Here is a 15,953-nt window from a genome sequence, read left to right on the forward strand (position 1 = left end):
ATCTAATTGGTTAGGTAAAACTCCATCATTAGGCGGGGTATCGTATATTGGGGTACTTTTAACATGTATTTCAATGTGGACCGTTTACTAGCCTTGGGTTTCCCCCGAAATCAAGTCCAAAACCCACCCAGATGATCCCCAAAAACAGGTTTAAAGGCAACCTAAATAGTCTAATTGTTAAGGAAGCAAACCTAAGCCTAACACCTGTAAGTGACTCACCTAAACCAACAAATATAATCTGAATATCGTCCAATATAAGCCTGGAAAAAATCAAGCTAGTAAACTGTACCCCAAAATGACAATGTTCACCCCACCTATGGCTAAAACACATTAATTGAAGTCTAAAAGCAGTTTATTAATCAACCTAAACACACAATTTTAGTCTAAAATATCATCAAAATTGGTAAGAAAAATCAAAACCCATCGTTAATCCAGGTTTGGCCATCATTAGGAGGAGTATGGTGCAATTTCTATCCTCATCGTTAAGCCGGTGTATCGCATCTAGGGGTATTGTATATCAAGGTATTACTGTATATACAGTATGTATGTGTATATATATATCTATCTATCTATCTATTGCCAGACGCCTCAATCCCGTTTGGGGTGGCCACAAACAAATCGCCTCCAAGTCGCCCTGTCCCCCGCCATTTCACTGCCCTGCTCCCAACTCACACCCCCCTCTCTCATATACCTCTCCACCCCATCCCTCCATCTCATCCTCGGTCTCCCCCTCCCTCTTCCACCCTCCACCTTACTCATATACACTCTCTTTGTCAGTCTTTCACCCTCCATCCTCTCCACATGGCCAAACCACCTCAGTGTGTTCCTCACAACGCTTCCTATCACATCCACATCCACACCACAACGCTCCTTTATATCCTCATTCGTCAGCCTGTCTCTCCACGTGACTCCACAGGCTCCTCTTAAATAACTCATTTCCACTGCTCTCACTCTTGACTTGTGTCCTTCCAACAATGTCCAAGCTTCACTTCCGTATGTTAGAGTTGGTATCACAATACTGTCATGTAGTAACTTTTTTACTTCCATGCTCACTTCCCTGTTTCTTATCACTGCTTTCAAGGAACCAGCAACCTTTCTTCCCTGCTGTACCCTTTCAAGCACTTCACCCTCCAAACCTCCATCCTTACTCATCACACTACCCAAATACTTAAACGTACTCACATTTTCCAATTCCTCACCATCCAACCTCGCTGTACATTCACTGACTTCACCTCTCTCAAAGACCATCACTTTACTCTTCCCTACATTCACCTTTAGGTTCCGTTTCTTACACACTCTCCCAAACTCATCCACCAAGCCTTGCAGCTCCCCTTCGTCTTCACTCAACAACACAGTATCATCTGCAAACAACAGTACAGGGAGTTTCCAAACACTATCCTCTCTCACCAGGGCCACTCCAACATCCACTACCCTACCTTGTACCTCTTTTATTACCCCATCCATGTACAGATTGAACAACCATGGAGACATGACACATCCCTGTTTCAAACCAACTTTCAAAGAGAAAAATTCACTTAGTTCACCATCCACACGCACTGCAGCCTTCACACCATCGTACATACTCTTCACAGCATTCAACAACTTCCCATCTACTCCATATATTCTTAACACTTTCCACAATCCTTGTCTATCCACCCTGTCATATGCTTTCTCCAAATCCATGAAAGCCGCATACAACTTCTTTCCCTTCTCTAGAAACTTTTCCACTAAAGATCTAAGAATGAATATCTGATCTACACAACCTCTTCCCTTCCTAAAGCCTCCTGTTCTTCTCCAACTAATTTCTCTGTTCCTTCTCTAACTCTGTCTATAAGTATCCTACCATACACTTTTCCTATTATACTAAGAAGACAAATGCCCCTATGATTACCACACACTTCTTTTTCCCCTTTTCCTTTGTACAAGGGAATAATTATACCTGACTTCCAATCCTCCGGGACTCTACCTTCCTCCCAGGCCAATCTGCACATCTTCCACATCCATTCTACTACTATCTCTCCCCCATGCTTCAGCATTTCACCACACACTCCATCAATTCCTGGGGCTTTCCCCGATTTAACTTTCTTCATTGCTTCCACAACTTCTATCCTACTGATTTCTTCCTGTCTTCTCACCTCCCTAGTTCTCCCAGCCATTCCCCAGCCACTTATACTCGCATTACTTCCATCCTCTACGTTCAACAATTCCTTAAAGTGTTCTCTCCATCTGCTCACTTTTTCTCCCTTCTCCACTAGTAATCTACCATTTTTATCTTTCACTCCCCTGCTAACTTCACTTCCACCCTGTCTTACTCTTTTCACTTCTCTCCAGAACATTTTCTTACAGTCCCTCCACTTTACACTCAAATTCCTTCCAAATATATATATATATATATATGTATATATTATACATTCGACCCTCGATTCACCAGACTAATAGGGGGGGACGAGTGGCCGTTGCTTGAAAAGTCCGCTGCTTGAAAATGAAGGGAAAAATAGCCTAAAACCCGAAAAATAGCAAAAGAAATACGATGGTATCGAAGATGAGGTGCAGTGACGCTATTGGGTACTAGTTTACCTCACAATACCCCATTTTCTATGGACCCATTATATTACGACTTGCTTTATGGTGTACAGTAGAGTCTTCATACAACACGAGATAGGCTATGCAGAACCTCGTGCAAAATCAGTTTCATGCCAAAATGTGCCATATATTTACATGTATAATGGGGGGTTAGGTTCTAGGAGCCCCATATTTTTTGTTGAAAATATATTTAAAGATAAGTTATTACAAATATGTCTGCTGTAAGACATCCAAGACGTGTTTACGATGTCGCCGACTTGACACCAGTGCATTCTAACCAAACCTGACTGACTAGTTTTGCCCCCTAATACTCCCCATAAAAATTTTAACCACCAAGAATTGCCATGAAGCCTCTTGAAAGTCCTCATTACCATTCAAGCAAAAACTTCTGACCTAATCAACATGTGAATAATGGCCGCCCATAATCATGCATATTTCGCCTAGAATCACTTTTGGTGCACTTTTTTAAAAAGGAAAAAAAAAGTGTGAAACTATTTTTGAGTCATTAGTCATCAACAATAAAGGAAAAAAAAAAACTATACTGAAGTTGTCAGCATGGAGTGATTGCGTACCTCTCACTTGTCAAATACACACGAATGCAGTAATCATGAATAATAAACAAGTCAGCCAAGCAGGATAATTGGTATGACAGTACAGTATACAGTAATTCACAAGAACTGAACTCACATAATGATCTAACCTAATTATTTACGTCAACATGTAGTGTTTTCACACACTGTAAGAGCTGAATTTTCTCTACCAGAGACAGTCAGTTCTTAACAAAGGTCCGGCACAAAGCTTTTTTTTTTTTTTTCCACATGTTGCACCCAAGGCGAAAACATGAATTTTACTGCTCCTTTATCATTAACTTTTTTCCCCTCAATAAAGAAACTATCCACATCGTAAATACACCCGAGTCATTTCATGTCATCGTTTACATATAAGCTTCCACACCACACGCCACTTCGGCCAACAGTTTTATATTTTCTTTTGGAATAAATGCTTTTCTTGTGTTCATAGCACTGTCAGGGTGCATAGGCATAACTAAAGTTAGTTTGGAACTACGTGCTCAGAGATCTGAGAGGAAATGAGGAGCAAGGAAATAAGCAAATAAACACTTCTCACCACAGTGACGATACACACAACACTGATGCAGGCAGTGGCAGGTGGTATGGGACATGGGTCACATGGGTCAAGTACAGTACTGTGTTACAGTAATTTTTGTTCAACGACAGTATCATTCATTTTTGTACCTGTAAAGAGAAATACTGTATGTACTGTACAGTACCCTTTCGTCCAACACAGTAATATTGTCATGCATGGATCCTGTGTTGGACCAAAAACTTGTTGGACAAACAACAGAGCTTATGGGGAAAAATGAATTATGTCAGCAACCCTAGGAAAAGTCACCCTAAATACCTACCATATACCTATACATATATTGGTACTACTGTAATTATAATAAATGGTACTGTACTATGAATAATAACTAACCTTTTAGGATAGTGTTGGTGGGCTTGCTGGGAATGGAAGGTGATATCCGAGACTAGGTAATCCTACTGGGTCCCCGAAGGATGGCTGCTGGCGTCACTAGTGGGTAATGGCTGCTGCTCCTCCTCAACCTCCCTCATAAATCCTTCGAAATCACACTCGGAATCACTATCCTCGTCCACATCCATGGAAGGTCCTGCTTCTGCCTGTCCTAGCACTCTTCTCTCTTCCTTCTTTTGCTGGAAGAGGGCTTCCTAGGCATTATGAGCAGGGTAAAATGCAGTAGCAAGGGCAGAAAATGCAGCGAGAAAAAAGCACCGTACAATGCGAATTATGCGACTGAGTGGCGCTGTGGCAGGAGAAATTTAAACAAAACATCATGTGAGAGCAGAAGCGTTTTTCATTGGGCGACATCACGATCACGTCACGATAGCGGGCAGGGGAGGCTACTTGATCGGAAGTTTTGATTGGCTGTCAGCGTCACGGGAACGTCTAGTATGACCATGTCGGACCGGAGGTGATAGTGCTAGAGGCGAACTCTGTGGATTTTGCCCATTTCTCGGAGCTCTGTCCGAGTTATGTTAACGCACCCACGTTACAGTAATTAAATTGTATTAAATCGTACTTATTTTTTGCTCTCCGTGCTGGACGCGAATTGTGCTGGACAAACGCGTGTTGGACACGAGGGTAGTGTAGTTAGAAATGACAAACTTTCAAATAATGGACAAATGACCGGTGTCCGGAGCGATTCTCTGCCAGCTGATATTGTCCGTTGCTTCCGAACTCCATTGATTCGGGGTTCGTAGAATCGAGGGTTGACTGTATGTACTGTATATATATATATATATATATATATATATATATATATATATATATATATATACTGTACGGTATATATATACAAGTATATATATATGTATATATATATATATTATATATATATATGGAGCCTCTGTGGTACAGTGGTAGAGTGTGCGTTTCATACACGGGTGGACCAGGGTTCGCGCCCCGCCAGAGTTATAAACTTTGGGAGTGTTCACCCGGCCACGTACTGCATTGGCGGACACAAGGGGTGCTGTGGTTGAACCAGTGTCGCTTGCTGTAAAGTATGCTTGCACCGACTCGGCTTGCGTGGGCCGATTACACTTGATTCACAGACTACACACACATCCAAAGCCACTCCAACACTACAATTACACTTACAAGCACTTCTCACCTTACATTCAATCTCTACTAGACAGCCTAAGCCACTTGGTAGAGATACATTGGCTGTATTGTCCCGACTTCGGTCGGGATAGGCCGGTCCTGCAGTGGATACTCAAACGGCTGATGATGATGATGATGATATATATATATATATATATATATATATATATATATATATATATACTGGTCTATACAGTATATATATATATATATATATATATATATATATATATATATATACACACACACACACACACACACACACACACACATATATATACATACATGTACAGGTATACCTTGATATATGATACCCCTAGATGTGATACTCTGGCTTAACAATGGAAGTAGAAATACCACCATACCCCTCTTAACGATGGCCAGACCCCAGTTTAACGATGGGTTTTTGACTTTTTAAAACTAATTTTGGTGATATTTTAGACTAAAATTGTGTGTTTAGACTGATTTATAAACTTTTTAAACTTAGATTAATGTGTTTTAGCCATAGATGGGGTGAACGTTGTCATTTTAGGGTACAGTTAACTAAGTTTGATTTTTATTCCAGGCATATTTGATGATTTTCAGATTTCATTGGTTTTAGTGAGTTATTTACAGGTGTTAGGCTTAGGTTAGCTTTGTTTTTACAGCTGTTAGGCTATTTAGATTGACTTTAAACTCATTTGGGTGGTTTTAGGACTTTGATGGGGGGAAACCCAAGGCTCAAAGACGCATCCCTATACATGTTAAATCTACCCGAGATATGATACACCTCCTAACGATGGGTTTTTACTCAACCAATTGCATCATTAAACCGGGGTATACACACACACACACACACACACACACACACACACACACACACACACACACACACACACACACACACACACACACACACACACACACACACACACACACACACACACACACACACACACACACACACACACACACACACACACACACACACACACACACACACACACACACACACACACACACACACACACACACACACACACACACACACACACACACACACACACACACACACACACACACACACACACACACACACACACACACACACACACACACACACACACACACACACACACACACACACACACACACACACACACACACACACACACACACACACACACACACCACAAACTCACACACACACACACACACACACACACACACACACACACACACACACACACACACACACACACACACACACACACACACACACACACACACACACACACACACACACTGTATATATATATTTGCAGTCCAAGTTAGAAGACTACTGTAGAAAACTAAATAAAAAATATTTTGTAATGTATTGGACATTTGTATTACTCTAAATCTTGAAAATGTACATTGTTGCATGTGAAATGTACTGTACTGTTTGGCATTAGGAGTGTTTGTAATTGTCAGTGTAGCTGTAGCATTAAGAACAACTTTTTGATTGAAGTAAGGTATTGGAATTTTTGAGCATTTTTTTTTTCTAATTGCTTTCTGTTGGTTTTCATTTGTATGTACCATTTTACTCTTAAATCCATGGTGTATTTGCTCGATGATTGTTTTTGAAGTTCCATTGCTACCTGTAAAAGCTGAATTGCCAGTCTTTCATATGACAGTACCATTTTATGTGTAGAAGTTGTGTTATTTTAGAATGCGCCCTTTCCAGATTATGACTGGTGCCTATGACCCACAGATTTTGGTATCCATAGGTCTGTAACTGTTTTGATAGGAAACAACAACAAAGTAGCATTTTGTCATTAAATAAATTTATAATCTAGCAAAAGGAGTGTTGTACTCCCAGTAGGCAAGCGAGTAACTTTTTTCTTACGCCTGTTCTTACCATTTTTATACAGCTATGAGCCTGAATTGCATCCGGGAGTCACCTACAGAATTGAATACCCCAAAGCAACACTGAAAATATTTAGCACAGGGAGCATTACTGTTACTGGTAAGTGTATTTTTATTATTTGATTTTTGTATTTATTGTGTAGTGTAAGTATTTACTCCACTAGTTCACTGTTTTAGCATTAGATTATCTCAGTCTTCATACTGACAACTATTTTGTTTTTAGGTACATATCTATCTATAGCCAGACACCATAATCCCGTAAGGGGTGGCCGTTTCTCCATGAGATAGCTGTTTTACGGTTACTACGCAGCATTGTAAATGGTTTCCTGGCTAACAGGAAACCACTAGGCTTGTCGCACAATGTTAAAGGCATCTGCAAAGGAAAGAAGTGATAAAAAGTGACAGGAAAGATGGGAGAAATAGGGAGAGAGGTGAGTAGACACAAAAAAATATAAAGGTGAAGGAAGAAGTAGGCAGCATTACCTGACGTCAGTGGATGATGGTTGCCATTACCTACCACAAACTACTATGTCTGTCTGTATATTGTCTGGCTACCTGTCTGTCTGTTTATATTCATATCTGTCTACCTGTCTCTCTCTCTCTCTCCCTCTCTCTCTCTGTATGTATATGTATGTATATGTATATATATATATATATATATATATATATATATATATGTCTATCTATCTATCTATCTATTGCCAGACGCCTCAATCCCGTTTGGGGTGGCCACAAACAAATCGCCTCCAAGTCGCCCTGTCCCCCGCCATTTCACTGCCCTGCTTCCAACTCACACCCCCCTCTCTCATATACCTCTCCACCCCATCCCTCCATCTCATCCTCGGCCTCCCCCTCCCTCTTCCCCCCTCCACCTCACTCACATACACTCTCTTCATCAGTCTTTGACCCTCCATCCTCTCCACATGGCCAAACCACCTCAGTGTGTTCCTCATAACGCTTCCTATCACATCCACATCAACACCACAACGCTCCTTTCTATCCTCATTCGTCAGCCTGTCTCTCCATGTGACTCCACAGGCTCCTCTTAAATAACTCATTTCCACTGCTCTCACTCTTGACTTGTGTCCTTCCAACAATGTCCAAGCTTCACTTATGTACGTTATTGGTATCACAATACTGTCATGTAGTAACTTTTTCACTTCCATGCTCACTTCCTTTTGAATGGTTCTAATAAGTTTCCAGATAGATGGGTGCTGGTATATATATATATATAATTTTGAGGCTGTGTTCCGCTGCAGCCGCAATTCGGGGTCTATTTTTCAATTTTTGCCAAGGTAAAATTTTTTTCTTACAGATTTGAAGAGCTTGCATTTACACACCTGAAAATGCCAATCTCAGTCTCCAAGGCCTAATGGTTACTGGAATACCACCCATCAAAGATGATAAAAGTTCCCCCTCGTGATAAAGAGAAAACCGGAAAAATTGGTAGAAACATATTTTTCGCTTGAGAACCTTACCAAATCAGTGATTCAATATGAAATATGTTTTTGTTGATGAAACTAGGTGGAGTCAGTTTGAGAAAAAAAAAAAAAAAATCTCAAACTCAGAAAAATCGCCAAAAAGCTAATTTTTGCTACAGAACCTTACCAATATTAATAACATCAATGTGAAATGTGTTTCTGTTGTTGAAACTAGTGCAGGAATCAGCATGATAGCTGATAACCTTACCTAAATTACTATAAACTTTTAACAAACCTTTCTTGGCATCAGTCAGTCATTTGGTAAGGATAAGAAGTGGATCATAGCAGGGAAATTACTGTGTCATATTCGGGGCACAGGCTAAGGAGGGAGTGAGGTGGAGGTGGGGTGGGGGATCTCAGGTGGGGGTGAGACACACCCTCAATGTGGGGGAGAAGTGGTGTGAGGGTAATTTTGGTGAGAGTAGACAAACACAGGCCGATCATGGCAGGAAAATTGCCGTGTTATATTCCGGACATAGGCTAGGGAGGGAGTGAGGTGGTGGTGGAGTGGGCAGTCTCAGGTGGGGGTGAGACATACCCCCAATTTGGGGGAGAGGTGGTGTGGGGGGTTATTTCGGTGTGAGTAGAGACACACAAGCTCCTCATGGAAGGGAAATTACTGTGCCATATAGACAAAGAACAGGGAGGGAGGAAGGTGGAGGTGGGGTCGAGGGTCTCTTGTGGGGGTGTGGGGGGATGAAATGCACCAAATGTGGGGGAGGTGGTGTTGGGGGTAATATTGTGGGAGGAAACACACACATTGATCGGTGAATGGTATTAATGGCACTGGTAAAAATGGCACAGGAAGAAAAGGCACGGTAAAAATGGCCCAGGTAAATATGGCACAAGTGGAAAAATAGGAAAAAATGGCACAACTGAAAAAATGTTCATTGGAAATAAATATAAATTTGCATAAATTTAAAATTCGTGTAGGTACAATGATTAAAATTCATGCAGGCACACGGATCAGACATGAAAACACTGATTGAGGACACTTTTATGACAACTTGAGAAACCAAAATCTTAACTAGAATCTAATGTTATGACCAAGTCCTTGTAACACTTGATCGATGATTTTCCTTCCTTCCTGTATAGTCTCTGCATAAATTCTTTAGTCTTTGTTGCAAATCAACATATACTTTGTTTTCTTCCTGGATGGTTCTCCAAGTGAGTCCTTAGCAATCACTACACTTACAGCAGCCTCTTCCTTTTGAATGGTTCTAATAATTTTCCAGATAGATGGGTGCTGGTATCCAACAAGATGGTAAAATTTGTTGTTCCAACCTTCACATAGGTTATTGGTTCTGGGACAGTCATTCATGGTAGCTTGATGTACAGTACCCTCGCGTCCAACACGATAATATTGTCATGCGTGGGTCCCGTGTTGGACCAAAAACGTGTTGGACAAACAACAGAGCTTATGGGGAAAAATGAATTATGTCAGCAACCCTAGGAAAAGTCACCCTAAGTATCTACCATATACCTATACATATATTGGTACTACTGTAATTATAATAAATGATACTGTACTATGAATGATAACTAACCTTTTAGGATAATGTTGGTGGGCTTGCTGGGAATGGAAGGTGATATCCGAGACTAGGTATTCCTACTGGGTCCCTGGAGGATGGCTGGTGGCGTCACTAGCGGGTAATGGCTGCTGCTCCTCCTCAACCTCCCTCATAAATCCTTTGAAATTCCTCTTCCCTTTCTTCTGCCTCTCGATGAATTCTAGCTTGGTGGCCTGAGGGGGGGTGCCGCCGCTTCTTGGGGTTCTCAGAAGGCTTCCTAGGCATCATGAGCAGGGTAAAATGCAGTAGCAAGGGCAGAAAATGCATCGAGAAAAAAGCACCGTCCAATGCGAATTATGCAGCTGAGTGACGCTGTGACGGGAGAAATTTAAACAAAACATCACGTGAGAGCAGAAGCGTTTTTCATTGGGCAACATCACGATCACGTCATGATAGCGGGCGAGGGAGGCTACTTGATTGCAAGTTTTGATTGGCTCTCAGCGTCACGGGAACGTCCAGTATGACCGTGTTGGACCAGGGGTGATCGTGCTAGAGGCGAATTCTGCGGATTTCGCCCACTTCTCGGAGCTCCGTCAGTGTTATGCTTACGCACCCGTTTTACAGTACTTAAATCATATTAAATCGTACTAATTTTTTGCTCTCCATGCTGGACACGAATCGTGCTGGACAAACGCGTGTTGGACGCGAGGGTACTGTATGTTCCAAAGTTGTGGAGGGAATCTTACTGGAATGCATTGAAGGTTTAGTGTTGGAAAGCTTGGCTGGGGGTTGCGTCTTCTTCTCTGAACATAAGTACCAGAAACATAGGTTTGGTTGAAATACTCTAGCATTGGGGCTGCCTCCTCAGGACATCTAGCTTTGAGTAGCTGCATTCTTGCTGGTACATCATCAACTGGTAGAAATGCTAGTGAGTCTGTCTCTCCACAGAATTGACAAAAGTCATTACTCTCTTTGTAGTGGTTGGTCAGGCCAAGGTCCTGTGTTTTTTTCCAGGTACTCTGAGTCAGGTGGTAGAAGCAACCTTGTGTCCTTGTCTGTGGTCCAAAAACATTGTTGATGGCTTGGATGACTGCCTGCTCGAAGTCAACAATTATGGTTGCTGGGTCTGGGTAAAGTGCAATCTCGTGGCAGTGATCGATGACTGCTTGCAGCAGGGTTTCATATGTATCTTGTGTTTTAGTCTGCAGACAAGCAAAACAGTAGAAACTGCTGTATTACCAATTGGGGCACGTATTACATAGAGCTGTAGAAGTCCTGGTGGAGCCATTGTGTAGCTGCCATCCATCAGCCATGTATCAGCAGAAGCAAGTAACTGCAGCGATTCATCAGAACCAAACACAATGACACAGTTGTCAGTGTCTGGTCCATTGTCGAGGAACCTTTAGTGATGGGCTGCCTCTTCCGGTGTATTCTTGAGTGCTGCAGTGGCTTGACTGAATTGATTTGACTGTGTTAGGATTAATTTTGGATCGGTTTTGTGGTTCATAAAGATTCATTCAGGTTCACAAAGATTTATTCATTTGGGATCGATTTTGTGGTTCATAAAGATTCATTAAGGTTCACAAAGATGTACAAAGGTTCTTAAACATTTTACTACCATCAGATTTTGATTACTTTTTGATTGTGCCATTTTTTCCTAGTTTTCCATGTTTACCTGTGCCAGTTTTACCTGTGCCATTTCTTCCTGTGCCATATTTACCTGTGCCATTATTACCTAAAATCACATTGATCTTAGCAGAGAAATTGCCTCATCATTTGATACAAAAAGGGGGGAGGGAGATGGAGGTGGGGGGGTCATGACGGGGGGTGAGCTGGCATGGGACACCCCCCTATACACTGTAGATGTGGTATTGATGAGTAGTTTGGGTGGGAGGGAACAGAGTGGCTTCCTCTGCCAGAGGGAGGTGAAGTGGCTGGGGGGGCCCCCCCCCCACAGACCTGGTGAGGGGGGGGGTATCTTTCTTCCCACCAACTCATCTCCAAGTTCTGATTGGGTAGGAGCTGTTTATGTCATAAAAGGGGCTGTCTTAGAGCTTGGCTGTTTTTGACAGACATTCTGCAGTTATCAGTCATAGGACTCTATGTGGCAAACTTGCAAACTGATGATCGTCAGTCATAGTACTTTAGGAGTTAATTTTGTCTGATATGAAATAAATTCACACAACCAAAAGGAATTATATCTTGAGTCACAGCTGACTGTCCCTTGCTTTTGGCTGCTTTTGAGCAGTATCCAGGGAGGCAGCATTATATGTAGATTTTTAAATGTAGTATATGTCACTTATGCAGTTTTTGATGAATGGTTAGGGTAAAATGGGGTCATTTCACTGTGAACAGTGGGTTTTGCTAAATACAAACTGCCGCATATGGAGTATTGACATTTTATTATTTTATCTATACTGTACATTCAGCCCTTCTGCTAAAGATACCAATAATTGTTTTTGTCAAAGAGAGAGAGGAAAAAAAAAACATTCTACAGATAATAAAAAAAAAGTCTCATGGCGAAATTACTTCGCCAGATGGGGTAATTTCGCTGTGACCTAATTGTTGTTGTTATTGCTCTAATATTTATTATTATTATTATTGTTATAATACCACACTACTTATCAATCACAATTGATTATAACTAGGCTTAAGCAGCTTACGCTTCCATACAGTAAGGCCTATGACATGTATTGGGCTAACTTTACATTGATGGCATCCATCATTGTTTCATCAGTTGTTTCATGGTTGGTAAGTTGGTCGGGAGGACTCGCATGGAACAAGCGGATGGCATGGTGCTGTTTTGTTATGTGTGTGTGTGTGTGTGTGTGTGTGTGTGTGTGTGTGAGGACTCCATATTATAATAATACAAATCATAATAGATAGGAACACAAATGTGTAGTTTAAAGGTAGTCAAGCTAGGTGAGAAAGGAAATGTGTTTGCAATTTCAGTGGGAAAGGAAATATGTCAGCAAGAGTTAACCAAAGGAATGCTAGATGGCACCAGAAGCGCTACATACACACAGGCACACACAAGCTTCTAGAACCCATACCTATGGGTTGTACACATGACACAAAGCCCTCCTAGACAGGGAAGGAAGAGTTAGAGATTCAGAAGGGGGCTAGCTGTAGAACCGAAAGGTTGTAGAGAGAGGAAGAGAAGAGGGGTCCAACGAGAACTTAGCTAGTAAATATACGCTCCTGTGTAATACACATAGTCTTTCAACTTAAACGCATGCATGCACGTTTGCGTGCATGTGTGAGAGTGAGGTTTTGGTTAAAAAGTCATTTGGGTGAATGTTGTAGATGGTGTGATGAGAGTAGCCATTTTCAGTGGAAATGAACTGAATTACAGGGCAAGAGGACAAGCTTTATGAATGAATGGACGGGTACAGTGCATGCATGGATGTGCACTTACATAGATGCTTATATGAAATTTGTACTAGGTACTGGTGTGTGGGAGGGGGATAAAGAGAATTGTGTATGGCGTTGAATGGATGGATATGTGGTTTGGTTAGGCCTGTGAGGGTAAAAGGGGGGAATTGCTTTGTTGCTGTGTGGTAACATTTAAATGTGTTGATGCAAGGCTTGTGTGGTGTGAATGTAATGAAGACATAGACAGATACCCATATCAAAAAGAGTATATAAACATATGAATATGAAGTATTGGAAAAGAATGGAAGAAAACAAGACCTTTTTGGGGGGAACTATTGAATAAATGGATTAAAGTTATTACATTAGGAAATATGAAGGAAAGAGTGGGAAATTTTTTCATAATCATGTCAGTTGCCTTACTTTTTCCAGAGAGCCTCCCAATAAAAGATGGCAGTGATGGAATTGCCACCTTTGTCTATGGCTACAGTGTATACTTTACTCATTTGGATGGGAGTGTGCTGTTTGATGATTTAAAAAATGACAAATCATGATGAGAATAGCGAGCATATTTTAGCAGTGCAGCAGTACTAGATAAGAGAGGAAAGCTGCTGCCTTTTTGAGGTATGGTACAGAAAAAGGCAATTTAGTCTACTTGACTGAGAAGAAATTATAGCAGCATTAGTAGACTGAAGATGAAACAACAGGATTGTATGAAATTATCGAGAGGATTCATGTATTTTGTTGAGGAGGGAGTTATCATAATTCATTGTGTAAACTGATGTGGGATAACAGGAAAGTAGTTCCTTATGTAGAAGGCAGCATAATAAGAAAGTGTCTCAGACTCATTGATGGATCAGTTGTTGAACATATTAAGATAGGTGTATCACCTTTTATTGAGGGAGGACTACTCCACTCCTGTAATGAACAAAGCTACAAATAACAGAACCTTGGTGTAGAACAGTGTGCTTGTACTCGAATATATGCAGATAGTTAAGATTGTGAAGTGGAGCCAGGCTTCCAGAGGCTTGAATGATGAGTGTATGTAGCATATTTCACTGTGCGTGCAGAGGATAGTTCTCCCACTTTTGCAAATTCTTTTATTAACCACATCTCATCTTTCGATGAGGAAAAAGGTCAATATGATGATGGCGTAGTTTAATATGAATATTGTTTTTACAGCTCCAAGCATCGACAACGTACAGAGTGCCATAGAGCATATATACCCTCTAGTTCGAGAGTTTGGCAAGCTACGGACTGAGGAGGAGATGGCAGAATTTAGGAGGAACCAAGCCAGAAAGCATGCCGGTTTGCCTTCCATGGAAGACTTTGAAGAAGACTTTTCTGAATCTGATATAGAAGATTATATTCTGGATCAAGTGTAAGAGTGGAAATTTAAGCAGTGTGTATGGAAAGAGCTTGTTAACAGTATTCTTCCCTCTTTGCAAATGACTGATGCCTAAAGTTACAGCCTATAAATGGGGCATTGCTCATTGTGATTGGTGGAAATGTGGTTTTGATAAGGATACAACTGTTAATACTTGTACATCAGTTCCCCACTTATGATTTTCTATTTGTTTTAACAAAAATGAGTTTAATCCCTTGAATCTGGGTGACAGTCTATTTTTTAATTCTTGCTGTCACCAGACAGTTTTGCCCTCCTCCTCCCAATGCATACAAATGTGTTGGAGTCTTTATAAATGAAATATCTTACCCCTCCACTTTGAAAAGTCTCTCTTAAGTTGTATAAAGCTATCAGATGACAGCAAGAAAAGATGAATAAGACATTCCCAGGCTCATTGTGTTAAAAGAAGGAATATCTTTGTGAAGTGTCTGCACTGGTACTCGGTATGAAGGGGTTCAGCCGGGCACCAACTCAAGCTTTCAAGCAGCCCAGAGCCCGTATTCTCGACTATGAAAGCTCCCTAGCACCTCTTCCTTACCAGGGTATTTCTACGCAGGTGTCCCTTTCAAACTAGCAATATATTTTATATTTTTCCTACTTTGAGATGATTGACTTTGGAATAACCTTTTGAACAGGGGGAATTAGATGCATCTCATATTTACCTGTTTAGTTCTTGAGGTCTTTCCTGATTAGAATAAATTCATGTAGAGGTATTAAAAATAACGTCTTCAGATGAGTGGGGCATGTTATTAATTTCCTTGCACATTTTTTATGCAATAACGGTATGACCGTGTTAAAAAGGTACAGTATTAACAACACAAGGGAATATGATAAAAAGGTATAAGCAACCCAGAGGAGTAAGATGTTTAAAAAGTATAAGCAACCCAAAGGAGTAAGGTGTTAAAAAGGTATAAGCAATGTGCAAGGGAGTAAGGTGTAAAAATATAAAATAAAAACCAAGAAAGAGGCGGTAGGGAGCCTCTTTAACTGATGAGAATATGACCCCTAGTCAGTGCT

At 41.0% G+C, this 15,953-nt stretch overlaps 1 protein-coding gene across 2 annotated transcripts in view; it reads left to right on the forward strand.

The window, feature by feature from the left end:
- LOC145391974 (TATA box-binding protein-like 1) overlaps nt 1-15,126 on the forward strand; it is a 128,504-nt gene extending 113,378 nt beyond the window's left edge. For both annotated transcript variants that reach the window (XM_080266486.1, XM_080266485.1), the window contains 2 exons: nt 7,173-7,267; nt 14,714-15,126. In XM_080266486.1, the coding sequence (XP_080122612.1) occupies nt 7,173-7,267; nt 14,714-14,916 (298 nt within the window). In that variant the 3' untranslated portion in view covers nt 14,917-15,126. The remainder of the gene's footprint in view (nt 1-7,172; nt 7,268-14,713) is intronic.
- Nucleotides 15,127-15,953: the final 827 nt, after the last annotated feature.

This window comes from Coenobita brevimanus, chromosome 20, assembly GCF_032717465.1.
Source record: "Coenobita brevimanus isolate Jiangsu-jjx chromosome 20, ASM3271746v2, whole genome shotgun sequence".
NCBI lineage: Eukaryota > Metazoa > Arthropoda > Malacostraca > Decapoda > Coenobitidae > Coenobita > Coenobita brevimanus.